Source organism: Bombyx mori, chromosome 22 (genome assembly GCF_030269925.1).
Source record: "Bombyx mori chromosome 22, ASM3026992v2".
Taxonomy (NCBI): Eukaryota; Metazoa; Arthropoda; class Insecta; order Lepidoptera; family Bombycidae; genus Bombyx; species Bombyx mori.
Genome location: NC_085128.1, coordinates 646,539 through 672,957, shown reverse-complemented (window position 1 = coordinate 672,957; position 26,419 = coordinate 646,539). Strand labels below are relative to the sequence as shown.

General features: G+C 46.4%; 1 protein-coding gene across 1 annotated transcript; it reads right to left on the bottom strand.

Annotated features, from left to right (window-relative positions):
• Positions 1 to 4,563: 4,563 nt before the first annotated feature.
• Positions 4,564 to 10,568, bottom strand: LOC119630224 (skin secretory protein xP2-like). Its single transcript, XM_062675082.1, has 2 exons — positions 9,032 to 10,568; positions 4,564 to 4,568 (listed from the first exon to the last, which is right to left on the bottom strand). The coding sequence occupies exons 1-2, from the start codon at positions 10,566 to 10,568 to the stop codon at positions 4,564 to 4,566; spliced, it is 1,542 nt and encodes a 513-aa protein (XP_062531066.1).
• Positions 10,569 to 26,419: the final 15,851 nt, after the last annotated feature.

The window sequence follows — 26,419 nt, the reverse complement described above, 5'->3', positions numbered from 1 at the left end:
TTGACGAGTAGTTACGGTCGCAACCACAAGGTGGCGCGCTTTCGCTTTGTTTGTCAGGTCTAAACGTAACATAAACATAGTCTGTATATTTTTTTGGGTATTTGTATAATTAAAGTTGTATAAAAATTCTGTAATGTAATACTTTTGAGTAAGCTTGAAGAAATTATTGTTTTAGGTTATCCTATGTCTATTCGGCTAAAATATAAATTGGAAATAAACTGTATTGCATATTATTATCTTCTTTACTTTCGTTTATTTAACGTATTTAATTTAAAATTTGCACAAATTGTATAAAATATAAGCATAAAAAAGTACAAAGCATACTTTTTCTATTGTAATGGAGATAAAAAAAGTTTCTAAATTCCGCGGGCTATTTATAAGTTGACCTATTCCCTATTTACTAATTTTTTCCACGTCCGAACTCACATACTTTACCAGTTTATAATCAAATAAAAAAATCCGATGCGAAAATGATTCCCCTATGCCCTATAGTGTAGTCAATACGGTATTTTTACTTCTAATATTAATTGCGCCACTGGTGGTAGTGCTCTATTAATAAATGGACATATGGATCACATTCGGCAATTCTATGAGTAGGTTCCTATAAGCAAACAAACGATTGATAGCACGTTAAAAGGAAAACTTGTAAATTCTTTATTTCACTGCCATCTATTGTTAGTTAGGAAAACTACAACTAGAAAAGCCTCCGATAAAGCATTTGATAGTTGAAGTGATTTTATACTTACTGCATAGATGGCACTATTTAAAAATATAATTTCAAAAGAACATTTCGATTCAATGTTATGTTTTTAATCATGGCATGAATCAATAAATGCTAGCTCGGGTGGACAGCACTTTTTTGAATGTTAATTTTTGGCGGTATAAAGGTCTGAAGTAAACAAAGATGATTTCTATGGGTTCTGGTAGCATCACATGAGGTGAACTGCGATGTAAGGTTTTTCTTCATATTGGGTAGGTTTTCAGGAAGAGGTAAAATCGGCTAATCTGTATCAAACCCTAAAACAAATAAACTATCTTAAATACCAGTGGTGGGCCCTCTGGTGCCAGACTAGCACACGCCCAACCTCACGCTCATGCGGAGGGGTACCCGAACCGGGAAAAAACGTCCGCAACGTAAGATTTTTATTATTTATGTATAGTATTATTATTATTATTATCAGTGGGTAGGACACATTACTCGCAGAACGGATGGCCGTTGGGGCCAGAAGGTTCTTGAGTGGCGACCGCGTACTGGAAGACGTTGCGTGGGTAGGCCTCCCACAAGGTGGGCCGACGACCTATTGAGGTTCGCGGGGATCCGCTGGATGCAGGCAGCGCAGGACCGGTCTTTGTGGCGAGGCTTGGGGGAGGCCTATGTCCAACAGTGGACGTTCATGAGCTGATAGAATAGAATAGAAAATAGTCTTATTATGATGGCTATACAGTGTCTAATGTATAGTCTACGTGATGACGGTTATTATTATTATTCATGTAATAGCTGTTTATTTGTATATTATTATTATATATTTTTTATAAATCATTGTAAATAAAATAAAGTTGATAACTTTGTAAAGTAGTTTTTATTTTATTTTTATCAATAAAAAAATCATAGTAAAAAATGTATACCCGAATAATTATTTTCTTTATACCTCGAATAGAACTTAAAATTAATATTTTTATAATAAGGAACTTCGTTCCTATCCGGTGTCCCACGACACCACACATCTTTTTTTTTAATTACTTCATCTGTTTTTCGTTCTACTATATAAAAATATCACATTTAAAATTTGTTGTATAGTATTTTCGTCATAAAAAGATTTATGGGACCATCGGCCACTAAGTAAAAAACAGCTTTAGCTCGACTTCATGTTCGATAGTAGCAATATCATAATTTACTTTGCCTTTTTTATGTTTTCAGTTCAAACAAGACATTTCTTAGCGTGAACTATGCTGATGCAACTCGGCAGTTGGGTAGCATTTTCCTATCTAAATTGTTGACTGGGTCGCGGCAGATGCGCAGGTATCTGCCGCTTATCTGTTTGCCAAAGTAGCCAATAATCGCTAGCTATTAAGTTTTTTTTAAATACAATCAATAAAGTAACCTCGATGTTGCTATGTGATGTCAAAATATACCAAATGAAGTTCGTTTGCTGGCAATAAAAGTAAAATATAGGTACATTACCCAATCCAAGATCCAAGGCACGTCCGCAATACCGGGATTGGAACAGATCGCTATCAATTTTTCCTCGAGAACACATTCTAATTTAATTATTCATTCGTTTCAACGTGCTCTTCGGTTAGTCTTGAAGTTGTAAAATACGCTGAAGGTCTCTTTCGTCAAATATTAATGATCAGTAGCTTTTTGTGGCTCTTTTACCAACATTTTGTATTTTTATATAGGATTCAGTGCTTGCTGGATGCAGGCTGCGCAAAATCGGTTATTGTTTCGAACCTCGGGTGATGCATATCAGGGTCGCGTCGCCCCTGTGTGTGAAGTGTGGCCACACAGGCGCCAAGACAATAAGGTCGCCGCCAACGAAATTATTTACGTTACACTTACACAACAACAGATTATTTGTAGTGGAGTATCGATAGGTATAATAGGCACAACATATAACTTGGAAATAACAAAACACATAATGCATTTATAGTACAAACATCCCAAGATTTACGTCAAAACAATAGGCCAAAATTAACAAATAATTAAAAAAATACATTGAAAGATGAATATTCGTAAAAATAAGAGGCGCTTCATGGGTTCGCACACAGGCGCTGCCGGGGGTCGGCGCAGCCCTAATCCCTATGTCCAGTAGTGGACAGGCGTAGGCTGGAAAAAAAAATACAAAATGTGTGCAATTCACACGTGGTAGAAGTGAAACCTTCCAAAATTAAAATACAATTATCCTAAGCGTCTTAAGTATATGTAAAATTTTGTCATTAGTAAATAATTGTAAGGTAGCGCCCTCTGTGAATTGATATTTTAATTTCACGTATAATCCTAAATTAAAATTCACTACAAGAGCTTTCATACACACGTTAGTATTAAAAAATCTCACAGATGGCGCTGTATTAAATAGTATGTATATTTCTGTCTCATTCTTTGCTGGCTTCATCCTACACATTTTTGTATTTGAGTCTCTTACCTGTCGTTTTTTCCGTTGCATCTGGTTTGAAATCACAACGATTCTAAAGAAGTTTTCACTTCAGTAGGGTTCATGCCTACGGTATTTTTGCGATCGTTAACATTAAAAACGATTAACGAGGAAGTAGTAGTAGGTACTATCCGTATAGCCCGCGCATACTGCTCTTTATAATCCGTGTCTGGATAGATTTTAATAATTTAAATTATTTTAACTGGTAACTGGAACAAAATAGGTGAAAACATAGATTAATTAATTTAACATGAACACAATAATTAATTAATATCACATTAATTAAGTAAATCATCCTTTACTTGTATTAATATTACTAGGAATATAATACTACCATAAAATGATGTGATACATGTACATATCCTGTCACATGTGACATGTGATACATTGTCCTTCTTCAAACGAGGCTTGTGGAGAGTATTAAGCGGTAGGCAGCGGCTTGGCTCTGCCCCTGGCATTGCTGAAGTCCATGGGCGACGGTAACCACTCACCATCAGGTGGGCCGTATGCTCGTCTGCCTACAAGGGCAATAAAAAAAAAAAAAAAAAAATATGAATGTAGATTATTGTAATCGTTGTGTCCTGAAAGATAAGAGGCCCGGTGTACTCGTATCGAGCCGTACCGGGATTAAAATCCCACCAGCAGCTAGTTATTATTTTATTGAATGAAATAAGTAGGTACTTAACACATGTTCACGAATGACTTCCACAATATCATGTAATAAAAAACGACCCGCAAAAAATGTAAATGTTCTGGTTTCAAAGTGGGGCCAGCCATTACTATACACATGGTTTTTTTTCCTACCTATGCTGATATCCTTGAGGGGTTATTTCAGCTTCACCCTAGCGTGTAGGTTAGCTCTCGAGGGTCAAATCGGAAGTGTTTCTAACACTGTCCCTAGCAAGAGTAGTGCTTCGCAGAATCTACCACCGGATCGGAAACGCGACCCACTGAGAAGATCCGGTGAGAAACTCAGTGGGCTAACACATGGAACATTTAGACTATCAGTCTCAAAAACAAAACATGATACAACCGATAGAGATTGTATCAGATTACTTCTATAGAAATCGAATTTCAACTTTCATCTTTTTCTTCTTCTTCAGTAGACTCTTAGAAAATTTTATGTGTCAGGCAGAATGTGTGTCCATTTTGCACGAAGCTTTAAAAAAGAAAAGTTATATATAAAAAACAGACAGACTTTGGCAGCGATCCGCCTGGGCTCACAACTTGGTCTAAAGAGCACAGAGCCATGTTCATACAATAACATCCTAAAATCACAGTTAATAAAAAGCATACTCTTAAAAATGAAATACAAAATATCACACAAAAGCGATACAATAAACATGCAGTATATTTTTATGATCTTGTAATAAATGTTTCTTTATCGTATAAAACGAGAGATACGGAGGCCTTATTCTGAAAAATGTGAAATATATTCAATTCGAACGAATCCCACAATAGTCACAGATATACCTCAAACATTTTTTTTTTTTTTTTTTTTTTTTGGTCAGGAGGAAATCGCCGGACTTCCGCCCTCCCCTGGGGATGGAAGGCGGGGCATGTCGGAGTCGAACTGACTAAAACCTCCTGTCGCTCAACAACCCGCGTCCGAACCTCGCATGGGACAGAACCCATGCAAAGGCAAAGGGGGGAAAGTGAAGCGTTTAGTGCGGAGCACATCTCTCCCATCACCCTCCCCCTCGGGACGCCGGACCGGCGGTCGTCGGCGCCACGACCACCAGCCCTCTCGGTCGGCAGGCTATCCGGAGCCCGCCTAGATGGCGCCGGTTAGAATGGTCTATCCTACGGAATACCCCGCTGGGTCAGAACCAGCGTGGGTCGAGGATAGCCGGCCTTCCATCACCCGGATGCTCTTGCGTAAAACGCGTGCAGAGCAGCTTGCACGTCGTCTTCTTAGGCCCCCTTCGCCTGTCCCCAGACCGACATATGAAGGGGACCCGAAACACTTAGAGGGCCAGGGCTTGGGCGAGATCCGCCTCCCTGGCCCCCGCTCGACGGCGGCGGGCTTGCGTGTCTCTCACGCGCCCCGCCGCCTCCTTCTGCGAGATGGTGCACTCGCAGAAGTCGAGCATCGCCTTCCACGACTCGTCGTCGCCGAGCATCGATGCCACAACACTCGGCAACGACAAGTCGTTTCCTATTTTTGCGACGAGGACACGGCGCCACCCCTCCCATGCGGGGCAGGCGACGAGCGTGTGCTCCGCCGTGTCCAAGCCGCAACCACAATGGTGGCACTCTGCCGTCGGCTCGGCTCCGATCCGGTGCAGGAACTCACCGAAGCAACCATGCCCAGTGAGCACCTGCGTGAGCCGGAAAGTGAGGCGTCCTCTGTCACGATTCACCCAATTCACAAGAACCGGGCGAATCGCCTCGACGGTCCTACGACCAGCCGAAGGATCGGCCAGCCGTCTGGACCATGCCTCCAGCACGGACCGCCGAGATTGGGCCCTCCGCGCTCTGACCACACTGGGGCTGGGACGTGCCACGCCCCGGATACGAAGGTCAGCCCGCCACTGATAGTCAGCAGCGAGCGCCTCCGCCTCCAGGACCCAAGGCGGCGTCCCAGCCAGTACACACGCCGCCTCGAAAGAGATGGTGCGATAACCACGGATGACCCTGACCGCGATGGTGCGTTGCGGCCGTTGCAGCAGCTTCGCTACCCCCACGGCCAGGGACTGGCCCCACACGGGCGCCCCGTATAGGGCCATTGATCGCACCACCCCTGTATAGAGACGGCGCGTCACCTGGTCAGGCCCCCCGACATTGGGAAGGAGCCGGCTTAACGCGCCGGCCACCCCCAACAAACGAGGGACCAGATTCTGAAAGTGAGCACGGAAGGTCCAACGACTGTCCAGAATGAGGCCGAGGTACTTCAACTGCACCCCGACCCCGATACGGACGCCTCCAACCACGATATGGGCATCGACAGGTGGCACTCTCCGGGGCCTGTGGAACCACATGGCCTCGGATTTACTGAGCGCCACGTCGAGGCCCAATCTCCTGATTTTGCCGACGACATGCGCCACCCCAGCCGTAGCAAGACGGGCAGACTCAGCAAAACTCCCCCCCCGGGCCACGACCAACGTGTCGTCTGCGTAACAGATTACACTCAGGCCCGGGAGGAGGGCACCCCTCAGCACCCAGTCATACCCGATATTCCACAAAAGAGGGCCGAGCACCGACCCCTGTGGAACACCGCGCACGACCGGGAACCGGTGCACGATCCCACCGTGTCCGGTACACGTGACCGATCTGTCTTCCAAGTAGGAACCCACCAGCCGGCGAAGGTAGGGGGGCACTCCGTGTCGTTCCAGCGCCCCCCCTATCACGGACCAGGGCAGGGTGTTGAACGCATTGGCGATATCGAGTGACACCGCCAAAGCCACCCCACCCCCGGAGACGGCCTCATCCGAGAGGGACCGCACGCGAAGGATCGCGTCTACCGTTGAGCGGCCCTCTCGGAAGCCATACTGCTCCGCCGACAGATCGGGTCCCACCATGACTAGATGCTGGATGATGCGGGCTGCCAGAATGCGTTCCAGCAGCTTGCCCACCTCATCCAGCAACACGATGGGACGGTACCCAGCGGCAGTATCCGCCGGGCGCCCCTCCTTTCTCAACAGCACGAGTCTGCCCGTCCTCCACGATGAAGGAAACCGTCCCGACTCGAGGCAGGAGTTGTAAAGCCTCAAGAGTCGGTCCCCCAGGGCACCAAGAGCCAAGGCCCAAACCCGGCCATGGACGCCGTCCGGGCCGGGTGCAGTGTCCTTCGCGCACATTTTACGCACTGCCACATGGAGCTCCGCCCCCGTTATATGGGGCACCTCAGCAGGGACGTCGCCGTCGTATTCTGACGGGGGGTCCATAGCGGGAGCGACAAATCCCTCCCGCTCCTGCGGAAACAGCGCCGAGACGATTTCCCGCAGCTGCTGAGGCTGGAGACGCTCCGTGATTGGGGGGGCCCATGGGCGCATTTTATTGCGCACCATATGATAGGGTCGCCCCCACGGATCCCCATCGAGCGTCTCCAAGAGACCCTCCATGTGTTGATCCTTGGCTCTTCTGATGGCCAGCTGCAAAGCCCTCTGCGCGACGCGAAATGCGCCGTACAGCCGGGCCTCCACCAGCGCGAATGCAACCGGATCGTTGCGACGCGGCAGGCGACGGCGGCGATGCCTAGCGCACTCGCGCCTCGCCCGAACGCACTCCACGCGGAGTTGCGCGATTTCGGGCGACCACCAGTACGCCTGGCGATTGGGAGACCGAGGGCTGATCCGGGGCATCGATACGTCGCAGATGCGACGCATCGTGTCCCGGAACCACCCCGCTTCGCCCTCGACCTCAACCGGATGTGGACGCATGGGCGCCCACGCCGCCACCGTAGAGGCTTCCATCAGTAGCGCCTTATTCAGGCGCTTCAGTGCCCACCTGGGGAATGACCGGGGCGCACCACGTGGGTAATCCCTGTGGGCGTCCGCGACTGCGGAGCGGGCGGAGAGATCAAACCGAATATATCGGTGATCGGACAGTGTCTCCGCCCCCTCCAAAACCCTCCAGTCGCGGATACGGCGCGCGATGGCCGGGCTCGCGAACGTAACGTCCACAATAGACTCGCCTTGCCACCGCACGCACGTCGCAACCGACCCTCTATTCAACAAACAGAGGCCGGCCGCGTTCGCCCACCTCTCCAGTAGCCTACCACGAGCGTCCGAGCGGGGGGAGCCCCATGCGACAGATTTCGCATTTAGGTCCCCCGCGAGAATCACTGGACGAGGAGCGAGGCGGCGAGCAATCGCCCCGATCCCGCCCAGGAAATGCCCGAACTCGACGGTAGGCCTGTTCGGAGAGAAGTATGCCCCGATCACGACGGTCCCTTCCAGCTTCACCGCGACGAACCCTTGGCCCCTGGTCACCATCGCCAGGGGGGGATCGCCGCGTCCCTTCTTATGACTATGGCCGCCAGGCCGCCGTCGTCCCCAAACCAGCAATCATTTGCCGGGGGAACGAAGTACGGCTCGGCGACCACAGCCACATCTATGGACCACTCCGCCATGCTCTGAGACAGCATGTCCTGAGCTCTGGCGGAGTGGTTCAGGTTTCCTTGGAGGAAGCGATAGGTGCGGTCCATTACTGTTGAACCACATCCATCGCCCCCTCCCTTTCACTGCTGCCCCCGCCTTCCGGCACCGGCGCCGCAACGGGGATTACAGCGTTGGCCAGTGCTCCTCTGGCCAACCTTCTCTTTTGCCGGCGCTTTGATCTCCGGCGCCGGTTTCGTTCGGTGTTGTTACCGGACGGGAAACACGCCTTGCCTCCCGCTCGGTGGTTTGCCCTGCGCCCGGCCGCAGCGCACAGAGCGCAGTGCGGGGTGGCCGTGCAGGACGCTGCTTTGTGGCCCGGCTGGCCGCAACGGAAACAAAGACCGCTGCGGTCAACCGAGCTGGTGCACCTAGCGAGGCCGTGCCCCGTGCTAAAACATCGGAGGCATCGCCAGGCACGTGGTTCTTGGAGACGCACGTGGGCCGCTATCCAGCCCACGCGCAGTCTCCCCGGATCCCCCGTCGATCTTCCCGGTGGAGGGGTGGCCAAAGAAGTGGCCGCCTCCACAGGGCAGCGCGCCCACGCCGATCTGGCCCCGGAGTACCCTGAGCGAAGTTCGCCCACGGTCACGCTCTCCGGAGCACATCCCCCCTGGGCGGCTATCGCGGCTGCCACCTCTTCCTTGGTGGCGCAGTCGTCCAGGCCGGTGATCCTAATCTCGGCCATCCTCACCGGCCTGTGCACGCGCACCTCTTCCTCCGGCAATGCCACGCGGAGCGTCGCCACTAGTTTGTCCGCGATGCCAGAACTATCGGCACCGGGACACTCCAGCATTTTCGCCCCATTGGCGGTGTGCCGGAAGCGTAGACCTTCCTCTGCCCCGATTTCGGTCAAGTTTACAGCTGCACGCGCCCGGGCCATCACCTCATTATAGGTGAGGCCCTTTTCGGCAGCGGCCGGCAGCAAAGTCACTACCACGGCAGCCGACCCCGCTGCGCGCGGCTTCTTCCTTTTGTTTTTCTTTTTGCCAACGGCCGGTGCTCGACCCTCGCGGGGAGCAGTCACGGCCGCCAGCGCTGTGTTTCGGGATGTAGCGGTCGGCGCTCGACCCCCTCGGGGAGCTGCCAGAGCTGCTATCTGTCGCCGTGCTGTGGTGCCCCGCTTCACCACTTCTGTCCAGCCCTCGTCCATGCTTAACGGGGGCGGAGGAAGGGGGCGAGGCTGTGGTTGGGATCGCGGGCCGGGAATCTGGGCACCCGCACCTCTGATATTCCGGCCTCCACGTCGTGCCACCCTTGCGGATGGGGCAGGAGTGGAAGTCGGCTGGGCGGCCTGATCCCGTAAAGCGGTCGTGGCTGTTGGTGCCGGGACGCCATCTCCGGAACCAATCGAGGAGCGGAGCATCTCCTCGAGGCCGGCAAAGTGTTTGCGGACCTCAACCGCCACCGCCCGCGAGATGCAGGCCGCCATTTCCTCTCTGCTTGGCGGCTCTGCAGGCCTGGGCCGCGGCAGCGCCGGCCACTCGTCTATCATCCTCGCCAGTGGCGAACGGATGTCTTCAGCCTGCGCTGGCGCAGGCCTTAACCTTCCTCTTTGTACGGATGCAGGGGTGGCCGATATTTGGGGAGGCGGCGCAGGCCTCAACTCAACCCTCCGCGGGGGGTGAGGGAGCGCGGGAGTAGGCACTCGTGGAACAGGGGCCACAGAAGTAGGCGCTGGCATGGGCGCCGCCACACTCATCACGGGTCGTGAGGGCACGCTGGTATCCATCTTCCTCGCGGGAGGCCCAGAGTGTGCCAGCGCAGGCATCGGCGACAAGGGAGTCCCCTTTTGCAAGACGGGGGAGTTCCTCAGAATGCGACTCTCCATAGAGTCCAGCTGCGCGACGAGTTTGGACATGGTGGGGATCAACTTTGTCCTAACCATAGCCGCTCCCTCCCGGAGCCTTTTCCGGTAGCTGCTGCCTGGCTCGGCGCCCTTGGCAGCCACGGTCGACAGCAGCTTAGCCAGATTGACCAGCGCAAGGTCGAGGTCGCGGAATGCCTCGTCCCCGCTAGCCAGGGACGCGGCCGACGTCGACATCGACTCCACCGACGTCGCTGGTGACACTGCGCCCCTCCTCCTTACTGGTGCCCACTGGGGAGCGGGCATCGTCTCTTTCTTTGCGGCAGGCCCCGCAACCACCGGAGCCACCTCCTCGATGGCCATCGTCTTTTCCGGCACCTCGGTGCTGGAGGATGACGCGCCGCCGTCGTCGGACGTTGATAGTGGGGTCTTCCTTCGCCCCCTTTTTTTCCCCACCGATGGTCTGGTGGGGTTGACCGCACCCGAGTCGCTGGCGAGCGCAGAGCGCATCGAGCCGGCGATCGGGGAGTGCCTCAGTTCGACGGGAATTCCGCTGCCCGTCGCACAGCCTCCTTCATCCTGGCAATTGTTGCCCCCCCCAGAATACGTGGGGCAGCGTGCTTCCACTGAGGTGGAAGCACGGAGGGATTCTCCGCCCGACTCGCGGGCGGTACCCTCCTGGGGTACTAACTTTGTACAATTGTCCATCATTTCTATTTATTCCTTTTTTATTAACCAGGGGTTTGGTCCCCTGGGATCTACGACACCCTCGGGACTGGAAACCCTCCAGCCATACATCCCATCGCCGGGTGTCGAGCTTGAGATTGGGGCATTTTTGAAGAGGTTTGCGTCCTCGCGGCTCCGACCAGTAAAGGCAGGAGCCCCCGCTTCCCATGACTGGGGTTTACGGTTTGGCCGACGGTGGCCGAGGCCTGTCCGTCGCCCACAACGCGGTGTGGAGCCACGCCGGCGAGCCGGTACCTCCCATATCTGGAAGGCTTTCCCCTGTAACCGAAGCCGGGGACATGGCAACCCGCAGCCGGAAAACACAAAAGTGCCGCCGGCTCATCAGGCTCCCGAGAGCCAACCCCTCATCCCCTGAATGCCTCCCTTTGCCAGTGCAAAGGGCATGGGGAGAGAGTCCCTCGCTCTCTCTCAAGGAGCACCCGCTGTATACGGAGGCAACCAAGGAGAGCTGGGCGCAGTTCTCTTGGTCGCGGCGTCCCACACAGATTCCTCTGCACGCGATTTTAGGGACGCACGCTTAAGCCCCACCGCCACGACAAGGCGGAACTACATTCGGTGGGGATACCTCAAACATTAACTTAAATTTAGGCAAAAGATTCAAGTCCGGTTGCCGATTTGAATTCGTACTGTTCACTAACAGTACGAAGAAAGTCCGTACTGGTAGACCACCACCGAACTACCCACTTACTACTGGTGGTAGGACCTCTTGTGAGTCCTCACGGGTAGGTACCGCCACCCTGCCTATTTCTGCCGCGAAGCAGTAATGCGTTTCGGTTTGAAAGGTGGGGCAGCCGGTGTAACTATACTGAGACCTTAGGTCTTATATCTCAAAGTGAGTGGCGCATTTACGTTGTAGATGTATATGGGCTCCAGTAACCACTTAACACCAGGTGGACTGTGAGCTCGTCCACCCATCTAAGCAATAGACAAAAAAAAGTCAAGTGTTCCTCACAGATCTTCCCCTATAAATTCATTTGTAGAAGTAAAGTAGTATCCTTAGCTTTTTTTTTCAAAACCTATCCACTAGTGGCTATGCGTATTTCCAACACAGATTAATTGATACTAGCATACGTTTTGCATCGAAACAATCAAATGCTGTCAACACTGATTCTAAATGCGGGTATAGTTCCAATTCCGACGACTACTTCCACGCGCTATTAGATAATAAATAAAAAACTATGATCCGATAGTTAACCAGAATAAGTATCCAGGTATCGTCGGAACGCTTAAAAGGCAAACGGAACCAACCACCGTTGTATTCATTCGGAATTTCAATGCTGTTTTATCTGACGGGAAAAATGGTGCGAACATTCTCGTAAATACGAAGTTATAAACGCGAAATTTGTGCGTTTCGACGCGGCTTTATGCGGTATTTATAAAGTTTTGTATCGGCCGCAGTTTTATTACGCAACCCTTTGGATTATTGATAAGGGTTTTTATGGTTTTATTTGATACGACATGTAAACCGGTTGTTTGATTTTATGTATTCATTTACAAGGTTAAGTACAACGGGTCTTGTACAAGGGTACAGCAGATTTTTTTATTTTATTTTTTTATCCCCTACCTATTTGCTGGTAGCCTAAGGGGTTATTTCAGCTACGTCCAGACGGGTAGGTGAGCTCATAGGCTCAACCTAAGAGAATTTGCTAACATCACCCCTAGCAAGAGCAGTGCTTCGCTTCAGAATCTACCACCAGTTCGGAATCGCGATCCACTGAGAGGATCCGGCGAGAAACTTACTGGCCTAGTAAAGCTAGCTCGTATGCTCAGCTTAGTATTGAGAAATCACTGGTGTGTGTGTAGTTAAATTAGAAACTAATAAGCTCACCCCTGAAATTTGTAAGACATTGGAATTTCCCGTGCAGACATCCTTTACTATCAATAGTGATATAAATATGAGTCGGGTAGAAAAGTCAGTAGAAATTAGTCTTCGGAAATCACATTAGTATTTTAATATCGTACCTTACAGCTTATAAATGAGTTACACGCATACATGCAGTAATTGCTTCTCCCAGCGACCTCGTTTTGTTTGAGTGCATGCTCACGGGCGACACTCGACCCTCTCAGCCACTGCGCTTTAATAACTAACAAATTATTTATTATAAGACTTTTCATAAAAATTCCATTCTTATTTGGATTTGGCATTTCTACCATCATATCTGATGTCAGTCTTTATCCTCGAAATATTTTTTTCTTTATCTCACTAGCAGCCTCAAAACGAATCCATATTTGGATTTGACATTTCTACCATCAATCTGATGTCAGTCTTTATCCTCGAAATATTTTGCAGTGTAGCAAATCAGGGTAGGAATTTACCCGGATTAAGCTTACAATTTTTTATAGTTAGTTTAAGTAACAGAATATTATATCAAAATTAAATGAGTATAGATTTAATAGTTAAATCGGCAGAGACTGTGTGTCTCCTTCATTGACTTAGGTGACCTATAAATTCGACTGTTTGAATCATAATACAATATGTATAACAATATTATCATTTAATACGCCCGATCAGACTGCAGTCGATATATTATAATAATATAAATCCTCTAATTGAAAGTATCTCTCAACAGAGTTTTGAAATACGAATATACATTAAGATGTTACGATTGTCATTTTGGTTCCTCCCGATTCACTATCGGTGTTTTAGGCAATCCGAGCACCGGTCACCATTCTCGTCGAAGCCGTCGAACACAACGAAGGGTTTTTCGTGAAATGTAATTCACACACAGCATGTTGAGTTTCTCGTGGGATATTCTCAGTGGGTCGCGATTTCGATCCGATTGTAGACTCAGCGAAGCTCGGCTCTTGCTAGGGCAGATGTTAGCAAAGTCTCCAGGATGAGCTCGTGAGCTCGCTTATACGTTTAGCGAAGCTAGTATAGCCCCTCGATGTTACTAGCATTCGGTAACAGACCTACCGTAACTAAAAGCCATGATTTGCTTGTATCCACGAAAGACTAAAACACGCTAAATTTGTAGTGTCTGTAAATGTACAAATTATACGTGACTCAACAATCACACTCATGCCAATAAATAAATTAAAACACATTTTCGACGTAGCTGCACTAAAGTTTCTGCAATGCTACTCTGTTTGTAGAGCGCGACGCTACCAAATGTAGAGCTCGGGAACGCAGCGACACAAGAGTAAAATTTATAAGGATCGTTAGCTCTACGTCAGCTACTCTCAACTTTTAAAATGACTTTAATACTTTTAGAGTATTTTTCTTCAGTTTTGACACCAATTACAACTTGTTTTTCTTCAAGGCACGGTTTTTAGTTGATTGACGCAAGTTTATTTTTTTACTTGTCATTTCGAGCGACTCTTATAGTTTTTGTATCGTTTGATATCTAAAATTTAATACTTATGACGTGGAGCTATTATAAAGACATTTGATTCAAAGGTCGTCATTATTATATTGAGATAGCGTTTCAATGCTGATATAAGATTTGTTGTGTGTTTAATTTTTTTTATTTTCTTAACCAAGGTTTCATTCGCATTATGTTTTGTAGTCAATTTTTAAGTAACGGAACGTGTATGATTTATTCGGAATAAAAGTCTGCTTGTCATTTTCCTTCGCACGAAGTATCTCTTTTTGTGAAAGATTATGTCAAAGCATTGGTGCGTTAAAATATGATGTGAGATGATATGATGTACTTCAACAAAGAAACTTTCACTATATTATCATACAGGCTTGCTCTGCAGAACGTGGATTATGATGGTCCTGTAGCGGTTATCGATATCTTCTCATGAAACATTGCATGTAGAGTGGATTAATCAAGCTGTAAGCAGATGCTATTCAGTCTTTGGGGGTAACGTCAAAAAGAAGTTGTTCTACAGACCGGTTCAAACTACACGGTAGATCGACAGTCCTCTCGTTATTCTTTGGAACTTATATATAAGCGAGTTTATTTTGAGAATATCGTTAGCTAGTATCAAATATCTCGTGTTTTATGATAGTAATTTGCTACAAGTCTTTGTAGTAGACGGTTCTTTTTTATTGCTCTTGTAGACAGACGAACATACGGTCCACCTGATTGTGAGTGGTTACCGTCGCCTATGGACGTCAGCAAAGCCAGGGGCAGAGTCAATCTGCTACCTACCGTTAAGTATTCGCGGTAAGCTGAAATTATTAACAATAGCTAGTAGCTATAATAATTTATGTTAACTGTATATTTTGACGGTATAATCTGACCTTTCCGATCTGACATACACATAATGAATGTTTGCAATGTTCCAAAAAATAGCTAGTTCAAAAAACGAATTAAATAAAACTTTTAGAGCCGCTGACATATGCAATAGCTAGTACGTTGTATCCCAGTGTTTGCGTTCACCGTCATGAATTTATAATTAGTGGAAAAATTGGTTTCCACTTTAGCCCGGTGGAGTGTGGTCAGTTTTGAGTTTGCTTAATTCCATTCAGTAAATTTATGTAACTTGACTTAGACCTTTCTTTTAATAGAATATGTATTTTTGGTAAATGCTTTTTTGGAAGATAAAATAAAATAATATAAATAAAACATTATAACATAAGATAAAGCTTGTACAATATAAATACCTTCACGAACGCGTTTAATTAGTTACAGAGTACTGACGATAGGTATTACAGTATTACGATTATTATAGTATTACTAATAAATTTAAAAAATGTCATTTTCAAATCTGCGTGCCTTATTTTTAGGTTAATCGGCTGATACCTCGACATTGAATGTCGTCGTGGCCTAAAGGATAATACGTCCGGTGCATTCGTATCTAGTGATGCACTGGTGTTCGAATCCCGCAGGCGAGTATCAATTTTTCTAATGAAATACGTACTCAACAAATGTTCACGATTAACTTTCACGGTGAAGGAATAACATCGTGGAATAATAAAAATCAAACCCGCAAAATTATAATTTGCGTAATCACTGGTGGTAGGACCTCTTGTGAGTTCGCACGAGTAGGCACCATCTCCCTGCTTATTTCAGCCGTGAAGCAGTAAAGCGTTAGGGTGGAGCAGCCGTTGTAACTATACTGAGACCTTAGAACTTATAGGTGGTAGGACCTCTTGTGAGCCCGCGCAGGTACCGGGCAGGTACCTCCACCCCGCCTATTTCTGCCGTGAAGCAGTAATGCGTTTCGGTTCGAAGAGTGGGGCAGTCGTTGTAATTTTACTGAGGCCTTAAGATTCATATCTCAAGGTGGGTGGGGGCATTTACGTTGTAGATATCTATGGGCTCCAGTAATTTAGGCTGTGAGCAATTTACACATGTAAGCATTAAAAAAAATAAAAAAAAACCTCGCCCATGTGCAATTAATTATATTTTGGTTCTTCGCAATTTGCATTATATTTTTTTTTGTAGTTTCGATACTCTCCAAGTTAAATTGACTGTGAAACTGGCGAAATTATGAACGTCGTGCCGTTCCCGAAAACAAAAATGATTAATCAAAAAACAGGGAAAAGTCAAGACAGAAACTTTACTAATCACAGCGACGCCCCAGAGGAAGACCCCGCAAATTAAAGGGAAAACAATTTTTGCTCCACATCCGAACATAAATAGGCACGAAGTAATGCAAAGTGAAATTTTAACCATCTGTGTTGTGCGAACCTCGGGGATAAATTCTGGGGTCGTAACAATAAAAACTTTTGGACTTCTCACCTACCTCGGCTAGCCCTCGCAATTCACACCGGCTCTGCAGTGTCTTGATATCTCGCCTGAGGTTTGAACTAAATGATTTTTTCTTGTTAGCCTATTATGAAGAAATTTTTAATTACATTATCTAACGAACTTATCAGCCTGACCGAAACACTACTAGTACCAATTATTACCAGCTATTTACTGGTGTTAGGACCTCCTGAGTGCGCACGGGTAGGTACCACCGCCCTGCCTATTTCTGCCGTGAAGCAGTAATGCGTTTCGGTTTGAAGGGTGGGGCAGCCGTTGTAACTATACTGAGACCTTAGAACTTATATCTCAAGGTGGGTGGCGCATTTACATTGTAGATGTCTATGGGCTCCAGTAACCACTTAATACCAGATAAGCTGTGAGCTCGTCCACACATCTAAGCAATAAAAAAAGGCATTGTGCCTGTTTTGAAAATAAAAGTTATATGTGTTCGGATGGGACGACAAAGTGCCAACTGTTTTATACTACGACTATCTATTATCATATCACCACCATTTATTACAGACTAAAATGCTTACATGAAATTTTCAGTATTCGAAAAGTTGGAAAAATACAATATAAACGCGAGATTAAACTGTAAAAGTATTTTTAAATGTTCGCGAAAGGTTCTTGATAGCGGAATAAAACAGCACCACCCCATTTCATCATATAGGTATCACAAGGTAACTATGGGATTTACCGGCGAATCGGCAGCGGAGTTCTCTGAATATTTTACCAGCGTTCTGCGATCTTTAAGTGGCATTTACTAGGGAGTATTGTGTAGGCAAGAGCCACGAGTAAGTATCACCATTCGGCCTATTTCTGCCGCGAAGTAATCATGCGTTTCGGTTTAATGAATAGACAGCCGTCATACAATACTATTGAAGCTTAGATCTCATTTATCAAGGTGGATTTAATATTAGGTGAACTGTGAGCTTGTATATCCATCTACGTAATAAAAATAAGGACACCCCACCCTCTTTTTTTTTTTAAATTATATGAGTTTATAGACCTCTGTTTCAAAAGGTAATTTAATAAGAAGTTAATAAAAAAAGATAATAGTTGCTAAAAGATAATAGATCATTGCATAATTCCTAAGCTCCTGGTGGCTCGCAGCTTTTCTCAACTTCATATTGGCTTAGTGTCACGTTTAGTTCTTCGGAGAGTTCGAGTTAGCAGTACATGTTCCACGTTTTTGTTAAACCAAACTAACCTGAACGTTTGCAGTGTTAACAAGCAAGCTATTTCTCGGAAAGCATTATACATATATTAAAAACTAATAAAAGAGTGAGATAAGCTCACGTTCTCTCAAAGAACCAGAACAAGAGATAACTTTTGCCGTGTTAAATAAAGAAGACAGTTTTATTGAAAATAGGACCGTTTGCCTTCTGTAATTTTCTCGGGATACCCTTAACCTTTGGTCTAAGGCATAAACTGATTAGGTATTTTAATATTTATACGATATAAATACCTGATAAGGCTCTATCCTGTAGTTTATTTGACTTTGACAGTGAAGAGTTTAAGTTTTAATTCACTCATAGTTTAAAAGATACCTATTGTAGTGTAAGTAGCACAATAAAAATAATGATCTGCACATTTTTACTACTGGGATGAATCGATTGCTGAAAGCTATTTTTTTATTTTCTCATTATAAGCTGATTGGCTCACAGCTCATAGACATAGAAGTTATCGGGCTCCGTAGACGCGACAACCAGCACGGCTGAGATACAATTAAAACTCGAATGTTTCGCAGCTGGAGCGAGCAGAAGCTACATATAATAAATGTACTTATTAAATTATTTGATAGCTTGATAAGGCAAATATAAAACAAAAATGTTTTTACTCGCTTTCTCTTGTGCCTCAGACCAACCACAAAGGGAGATAGAGACATTTTTCGCTTTGCCACAAAGTTAAAAACTCGTTATTCGTGCACGAAAAAGTTAAGGAAGCCACCATTGTGTCGGGCCGCGAATTTATCGCGACCATCTCTCCTTGATGGAGTCCTGCGATTGTTTCCTAACAATACAGATGCTTTTAATTGGAAAGGGTCGAGATTCGAAAAGCTTGTAAACGAAAGCACTTAAATGCCTTCTGAAACCTTAATCAAGCTTTGAAGTAATTTACTGGGCTTTGGAACATTTATGGTTCATGATGCGTGATCACGCTTGCGTTACATACACTTGTTCTTTCAAAAATCGGCATCTGAAGGATAGTTCAATGTTTGATGTTTATGTTACCGTTATGTTTTGTAATAACCGGATTCGGAGATTTTAAAGTAAAAAGCTAAGCTGGTCCGAAGTAAGGTGCGGAGCTTAAGACCAATCACGATGGCGAAATACTGTTATAGCTCTCTGCCCAGCAGTGGACTTAGGACCTTAAGCCAAGTAAAGAGCACCGGTTGGTGGTTTTTTTCTTGTCCCGATTCAGCAACTTAGTTTTAGTCTAGGGGGCTATCTCGGAGCACTAGGGCAGCTTATAAGTGGTTCGAATAGGTTTCGATTGTGATGGTCATTGTAGAACCTTTTGCGCCTCCAACTCCATTGGTCAAGCGTCATCTGAGTGGCTGCGTGTTCGATTTGTCCTCGTTCCTACTACCATTCCTCCTAGTCTTTGTTCTGGGGAGGCATTGAGCGCTTGGGCTTAGAGTGCTGGGGAATCGTTCACTGGGTGCCCTAAACCATCGCTTTTCCTTTGGGGTAACTTACCCGTGGGTTGGGAAGAACCCCTCAGAGCGGGAATCTTGTAGAATTATTCAACGGCTCAAAAATTCTCAGGCTCTTAGTCCCCAGTCTGAGTGCTGCTACTCACCCGCAGACATATAAAACATTCTGATGTCTCTGGGTTCTAGTATCCAAATAACATCAGGTAAGCCGTAGGCTCAACAGCTCATTAAAGATCATAAGCTAAGCCTACGTTGTCTTAATAACTTATAAATGAACCGCGCGCATGTATACACGAAAAGCAAAAAAAAAACAGTTCTATAAGGAAATATAAAATAGAAATGTACACGATGTAGAAACAAATATTTCTCCACCTACATTTGTATATAGACTTAACTCTTCTCTGAATAAACTACATCAAATGCTTACGTGTTACAAGTTGTGTTTGTTTTCTCATTCGCACGTGGATATTTGGATAGAGATGGATATACTATTTTGAAATGGCACGAGAAACGAACAGGATTGACGTAGTGATGTGAGAGCGTTTCCTTCGAATATTATTTGAGAATTTTTGGACTAATAACTTTATTTATTTGATTCTTGATTTAAAATAAAGGTATATTTTTAAAATATCCTAGAGTTAAATTTTTAGCCATTTACAATTGCACTGAGAAAAAATTAACAAAAGAATGAACAGCTTTAATGATGGACAAGATTTTAAAAAATAAAATCATAAACAAATGTGCTTTGCCTAAATGTCAATCATACCTACGAGAAGAAGATAGGTTGTACCGTCGACGCCCTAGACACGTCCTTACGGATCCATCAGATCCAATAACCTTTGCATTAGATGCCTTCAGCTCTAATACTAGGGGCAGGCTTAGGGACCCCGGTAACCGTACTCGTCGAACTCGACAAAGAGGTCGACGTGCAACCTAACCCATGCATCAGCCCGCTGAGTTTCTCGCCGGATCTTCTCAGCGGGTCGCGATTCCGATCCGGTAGTAGATTCATTCGCGAAACAATTGCTCTTGAGTTGTTAGGTCTCCTTCGGAGGCGCTCGGGCAGTTGTTAGCAAATCCCACCCCTCTTGGCTGAGCCTTTGCTCGCCCACCTGTCCTGGTGAAACTGGAAAGGCCTTCGGGCCACCAGTAAACTTTCAATCATAAAAAAAAAAAAAAAAAAGGTTGTATGGGCTGTTTAGTATATTCCAATCCCAGGTGACAACAATTATCATGAAATAGACTACAATGTCATAAGTCTACAAATTTGTTAAATCTGCAATTGGATAATTGATCGTCTAAGTATTGTATTGCGTTTAAGTTCGAAGTCGTCGTGGCCTAAAGGATAAGACGTCCGGTGCATTCGTATCGAGCGATGCACCGGTGTTCGAATCTCGCTAGCGGGTACCAATTTTTCTAATGAAATACGTACTCAACAAATGTTCACGATTGACTTCCACGGTGAAGGAATAACACCGTGCAATAAAAATCAAACCCGCAAAATTATAATTTGCGTAATTACTGGTGGTAGGACCTCTTGTGAGTCCGCACGGGTAGGTAACACCGCCCCGCCTATTTCTGCCGTGAAGCAGTAATGCGGTTCGGTTTGAAGGGTGAGGCAGCCGTTGTGACTATACTGAGACCTTAGAACTATATCTCAAGGTGTGTGGCGCATTTACGTTGTAGATGTCTATGGGCTCCAGTAATCACTTAACACCAGGTGGGCTGTGAGCTCATCCACACATCTAAGCAATAAATAAAAAAAAAAGTGTTAGCATAAGCAATTGTCCCTTTCGGCTACGACTGGGTCCTGCGGGGCGTCATTCGGGGACCCCTCCCCGGGCTCAGCGTAATTTGTTACGCTGACGACACGTTGGTCGTAGCTCCGGGGAGGGACTACCGGGAGTCTGCCCGTCTGGCGTGCGCAGGCGTGGCACACGTCGTCACCAGGATCCGACGGTTGGGGCTCGAGGTGGCGCTCGACAAAACCCAGGCCCTGCTCTTTCACGGGCCGGGACGAGCGCCGCCTGTGGGTGCCCACCTCGTGATCGGAGGCGTCCGCGTCGGGGTCGGGGTGACCGGTCTTCGGTACCTCGGCCTCGAACTGGACGGTCGGTGGAACTTCCGCGCTCACTTTGAGAAGTTGGGCCCTCGGCTGATGGCAACGGCCGGCTCTTTGAGCCGGCTCCTTCCAAACGTCGGGGGTCCCGATCAGGTGGCGCGCCGCCTCTACATGGGGGTGGTGCGGTCGATGGCACTATACGGCGCGCCCGTATGGTGCCACGCCCTGACCCGCGAGAACGTCGCGGCGCTGCGACGTCCGCAGCGCGCGATCGCGGTCAGGGCGATCCGAGGATACCGCACCGTCTCCTTCGAGGCGGCGTGCTTGCTCGCCGGGGCGCCACCCTGGGACCTGGAGGCGGAGGCGCTCGCTGCCGATTACCGGTGGCGTAGCGACCTCCGCTCTAGGGGGGAAGGGCGCCCCAGCGAAGGTGTAGTTCGAGCGCGGAGGCTCCACTCTCGGCGGTCCGTGCTGGAGGCGTGGTCTCGCCGCTTGGCGGACCCGTCTGCCGGCCTCCGTACCGTCGAGGCGGTCCGCCCGGTCCTCGCGGACTGGGTGGGCCGCGACCGCGGATGCCTCACCTTCCGGCTGGCGCAGATGTTGACCGGCCATGGGTGTTTTGGCCGGTACCTCTTTAAGATAGCCGGAAGGGAACCGACGGCGCAGTGCCACCACTGCGCGGACCGCGACGAGGAAGACACAGCGGAACATACATTGGCGCGTTGCTCTGGATTCGACGAGCAACGCGCCGCCCTCGTCGCGGTCATAGGTGAGGACCTCTCGCTGCCGCGCGTCGTGGCTACGATGCTCGGCAGCGACGCGTCCTGGAAGGCGATGCTCGACTTCTGCGAGTCCACCATCTCGCAGAAGGAGGCGGCGGAGCGAGAGAGGGAGAGCTCTTCCCTTTCCGCACCGATCCGTCGCCGTCGAGCCGGGGGCCGGAGGCGGGAATACGCCCGTACGTCCCGGCCCCTGTAGGTGGCGGCCTCCCCCCGGTGAAGCTCAAGGGGCGACCTGAGGGGGTGAGGCCGCGCGGCGCGCTACCAGCACTCTAGCGCGCTGCCGTGGAGTGAATAGAGCGACCGGTCGACGGTGTATCGCGTCCCGACCCGGCAGGCTGGTTCTGGTCCAGCGGGGTATTCCGGGACACCAGCGGCACCGTCTGGGCGGCCCGACGGGCTGCCGTACCGAGACGGCCGACGTTTCAGAGCCTTCGATTCGCCTCGAAGGCTCCGTCGGCTGGGCGTCCTTGGGGTGAGCCGCGCCGTCTGGTTGTAGTGTTGACCGCGGTAGCCCCCCTACCTCATCCGGGTTCTGACCTCGGAGGGGATCGGACGTCGGGTGTAAGAGTGCAGAGGAGTCGTTTAGTGGGTGGGCTCTAAAATCCTTGGGCCCGCGGTCTGCTCACAACACCATGCAGATCGTTGAGTCTCACATACCCCGCGCGCCCCTTTTGCGCGGGGACCTCGTAGGAGGTTCGGCACTCTACCCGAAAAAAAAAAAAAAAAAAAAAAAAAAGCAATTGTCCCTTGAGTAACAATCGAAGTCGCGTTGTACACACATGACAATTGTATCTGAGCTCCATGACTACATGGTCTTACAAAGAGGTCACCGGACCTTAGTAAAGAAATAAATGTATTTTCTACACCAAACCGGCACCAAAAAGTGAACCACATCACCATCATTATCAAGAGCCAAGGATAGTATTTGTCTAAAAATAATAATTCGATACGAACTTTCGGATATATCACTAAATATCAGTTCAGTAGCACATCCCTATCTAGCATTCCTACTCTCAGATATATTTTATAGAGAGAGCAGAACGTTCTTTTTGCAATAGACGCCAGAAGGTGCGCGGGAACCCTTCATATTTACGATTAAATCGTGATCAGAAAATATAAAATACCTAAGGTTTTTTTGGAGCCGATACACGGCACAGTGGGTCTTGGGAGGCACTCGAAGGTCGTTTAGTTAAAGAACAACTATTTTTGCAGTATTCTCTAAGTCTCTATTGGCTCAATGTGAAGACATCGGTCTTGGCTATGAGTTTTTAGTGTTTATTATTCTTAATTATGTTTTGTTTTAATACTTAAGCTTTATAAGGAACATATATATTTCAGAACATTTATAAAGATAAAATGAATATTTAACAAAATGATAGCTATGGGGTCTTTAAACTTTGTGGCCAGCTATCGATTAAAACATGAAATTTATAGATGCTTGCGGCTCGGTGATCTTATGGAATGGTTTATAGATTTTTTTAAAGAAACCAGAAACTACAAATCAGCTCTTCAATATTAGGACTAGATGACGACCAGTCTTCAGCTCTTAACAAGTTAGAACCTTTCCTTTTCAATCGGGGTTGTATGGATCAAGGTTGATCATTCCATGCCGAGGCTTGTCGAAGGGAGCATTCTTGGTTTTTTTTCATCATCCATGGCGGAAAACAATGTTGTAATAGAATTTATCAGCTGTTTAAGAATTGTCTTTTGATACACTTCATTTCTTAGGATCTTTCCTACACTGTTTTCTTGCCTGTTTTTTGTCACAAGCTGAGTAAGTTTTATTTTATTTATCAATAGCTCGATAAACAAATATTGGTCTAATAACAAGCCGATGGAGTGATTCTTAAATTGCATTTGTCTGTATGCCTACTATTTGTTTTGCTATTACAAAAAATATATTGTTTTAGTTGATTATTTGTCAAGTAGTTACATATCTGTACGATCGTTATTACGATAAGATTAATTAAGGCTAATAGGCCTAGTACAAATAGTAAATTTTATACGTTTGATTTTGTTTTTATTTCCTCTATCTAACCGCTGGTAGTTTCAAGGAGCTATTAAAATTACCCGTGGTTTGGTTGGTGAGCTCACGGGGTTTTCAACTTGAGAGGACTTACCAACACTACAGAGCAATGCTTCGCTGATTATATTGCCGGGTCGGAATTGTTTACCTCCTTGATATATTTTTTTCTACCTAAGCTGATAGCCTTGAGACGCTATGGGCTCCAGTAACCACTTAGCACCAGGTGGGCTATGAACTCGTCCACCCATCTGAGCAATAGTATATATATATATCAAGAATGTCTGTCCGACGAACGTAAGCCAATTTCTGTTGGATTCGTACCATCTTGAAGATATTGGTACATTTGCTGTGTTGTCTAGAATAGCAGAGGCCCGGCACTTGGTGTGTTTGTCGAAAATGCGACAAGAAGATTCACCGCAAAATGGGCAGCGATGTTTTTTGAGTATTTGTACATTTTTGCGAGCGGCATTTTCTAAGACTGCACGGGTAGGTATCACCACCCGGGTAGATATTTCTGCGGAAAATCACTCATGTGGTTTTTGGGTTTAAGCTGGCGGCATTGTAATGTCTGTGACCCCCAGTGACCACTTATTTGCTTATTCCAGGTGAATCATGAGCTCGTTTCGACCTACATCTTAAGAAACTTTCGTAATGTGCTCGGAAAAAGGGCCTGGTACAGAAATCAGAATGATTTAGCCGTTCAACCATAGGTTTCTCGTTCTGGGTCCCAAACCATCAGCTGCAACCAGTTTATCGAATAGTTCTTTTTGAAAAGTGAATTATAAAAAAATCAGGAAATAATATAATAAAAATAAACATTTTATTCTCCAATACGTTTTCGTGTTAAATTTATTTCCACCTGTAAAAAATTTGACAGGTCCGTGTGAACATCATTAGTCCGCTTCTGTTGATGATTAATTTGACCTTTATTATTTGGACAATCATATTATTTCATATTTCATAGTTCGGTATTTCGGAATTCATTCCTTGTGAGCAGAGTTTGGAATTAGACAGCCTATCTGATTTTAAGTGATCACCCTCACTCTTGGACAGGATTATTAGGGATACAGAAACACCTACTGCTGATAGCTCTTAAAAACTAATTGGAAAGAGAATAACAGAACCCGAGACAACACCTTGGAATGAATTGCTTGGCCAAACGGCTGTGATGAAAAAAATGGAAATATAATAATTATTTTTTTGATTGACGGATTACTGGTGGCTCGGAGGCCATTCCAGTTTCACCAAGACAGATGGGCGAGCAAAGGCTCAGCCAGGAGGGTTGGGATTTGCTAACAGTTTCCCGAGCGCCTCCGAAGGAGACCTAACAACTGAAGAGCAGCTGCTTCGCGAATTAATCTACTACCGCATCGGAATCGCGACCCGCTGAGAAGATCCAGCGAGAAACACAGTGGGCTGATGCATGTCGAACTCTTTGTCGAGTTCGAGGAGTACGGTTAAATTTTAATATACTTTGGCGAATGCAGTCGTTCCAAGTATTTTTAATTCATATACACCTCTCTTGTTTTGGGCAGTAATTATAATTCTGGGCTGAATCCGATCTGACCATTTTTTTAACTACCAGATAACTTTGGTGCATATACTAAGAAATATCGGGAAAGCTATTATGAACCTAAAATTTTACTCTCACATTGAAATTTAATGTGCATGCGTGAAACATATTATGTGTTTCACAAAACACACAAATACTCTTTTTTATTAGAAAGTAATTATAAAATATCAAAACAATAGATGCTTAGTGAGATTTCCAGTGAAGCATTAGCATCACGACACTTGTATTATGCTTTTGAATTTCCAAACTGAACTTACTAAGTTTATTTATTTATTTTATTGCTTAGATGGGTGGACGAGCTCACAGCCCACCTGGTGTTAAATGGTTACTGGAGCCCATAGACATCCACAACGTAAATGCGCCACCCACCTTGATATATAAGTTCTAAGGTCTCATGTATAGTTACAATGTCATGGAAACGTTAGTAACTATTCTACAAAAAAAGTAATATTTTACATGAAAATCACAATTGTTCAGTAAATTGCTTACACGGTACGCCATCATTACATTCGTCAGAGGATGTCGATTATCCGTTGTCATGTCGTGTGTCAGACTTTTTTGCCATAAGTAATTTAGTTGAATTTAAAGTTTGTAAATAAACAGACATTGAGTAAACATTTTACTGGTGGTAGGACCTCTTGTGAGTCCGCGCGGGTCGGTATCACCACCCCGCCTATTTCTGCTGTAAATCAGTAATGCGTTTCGGTTTGAAGGGTAGGGCAGCCTTTTTAACTTTACTGTGACCTTAGAACACATATCTCAATTTACAGAAGAATGTAACAGGAAAAAAAGGAATTTATTTTACAAAAAAATAATAATAATAACAGTAATAATAAATTTTGACACGGGACAGGATTGAAAAAATAA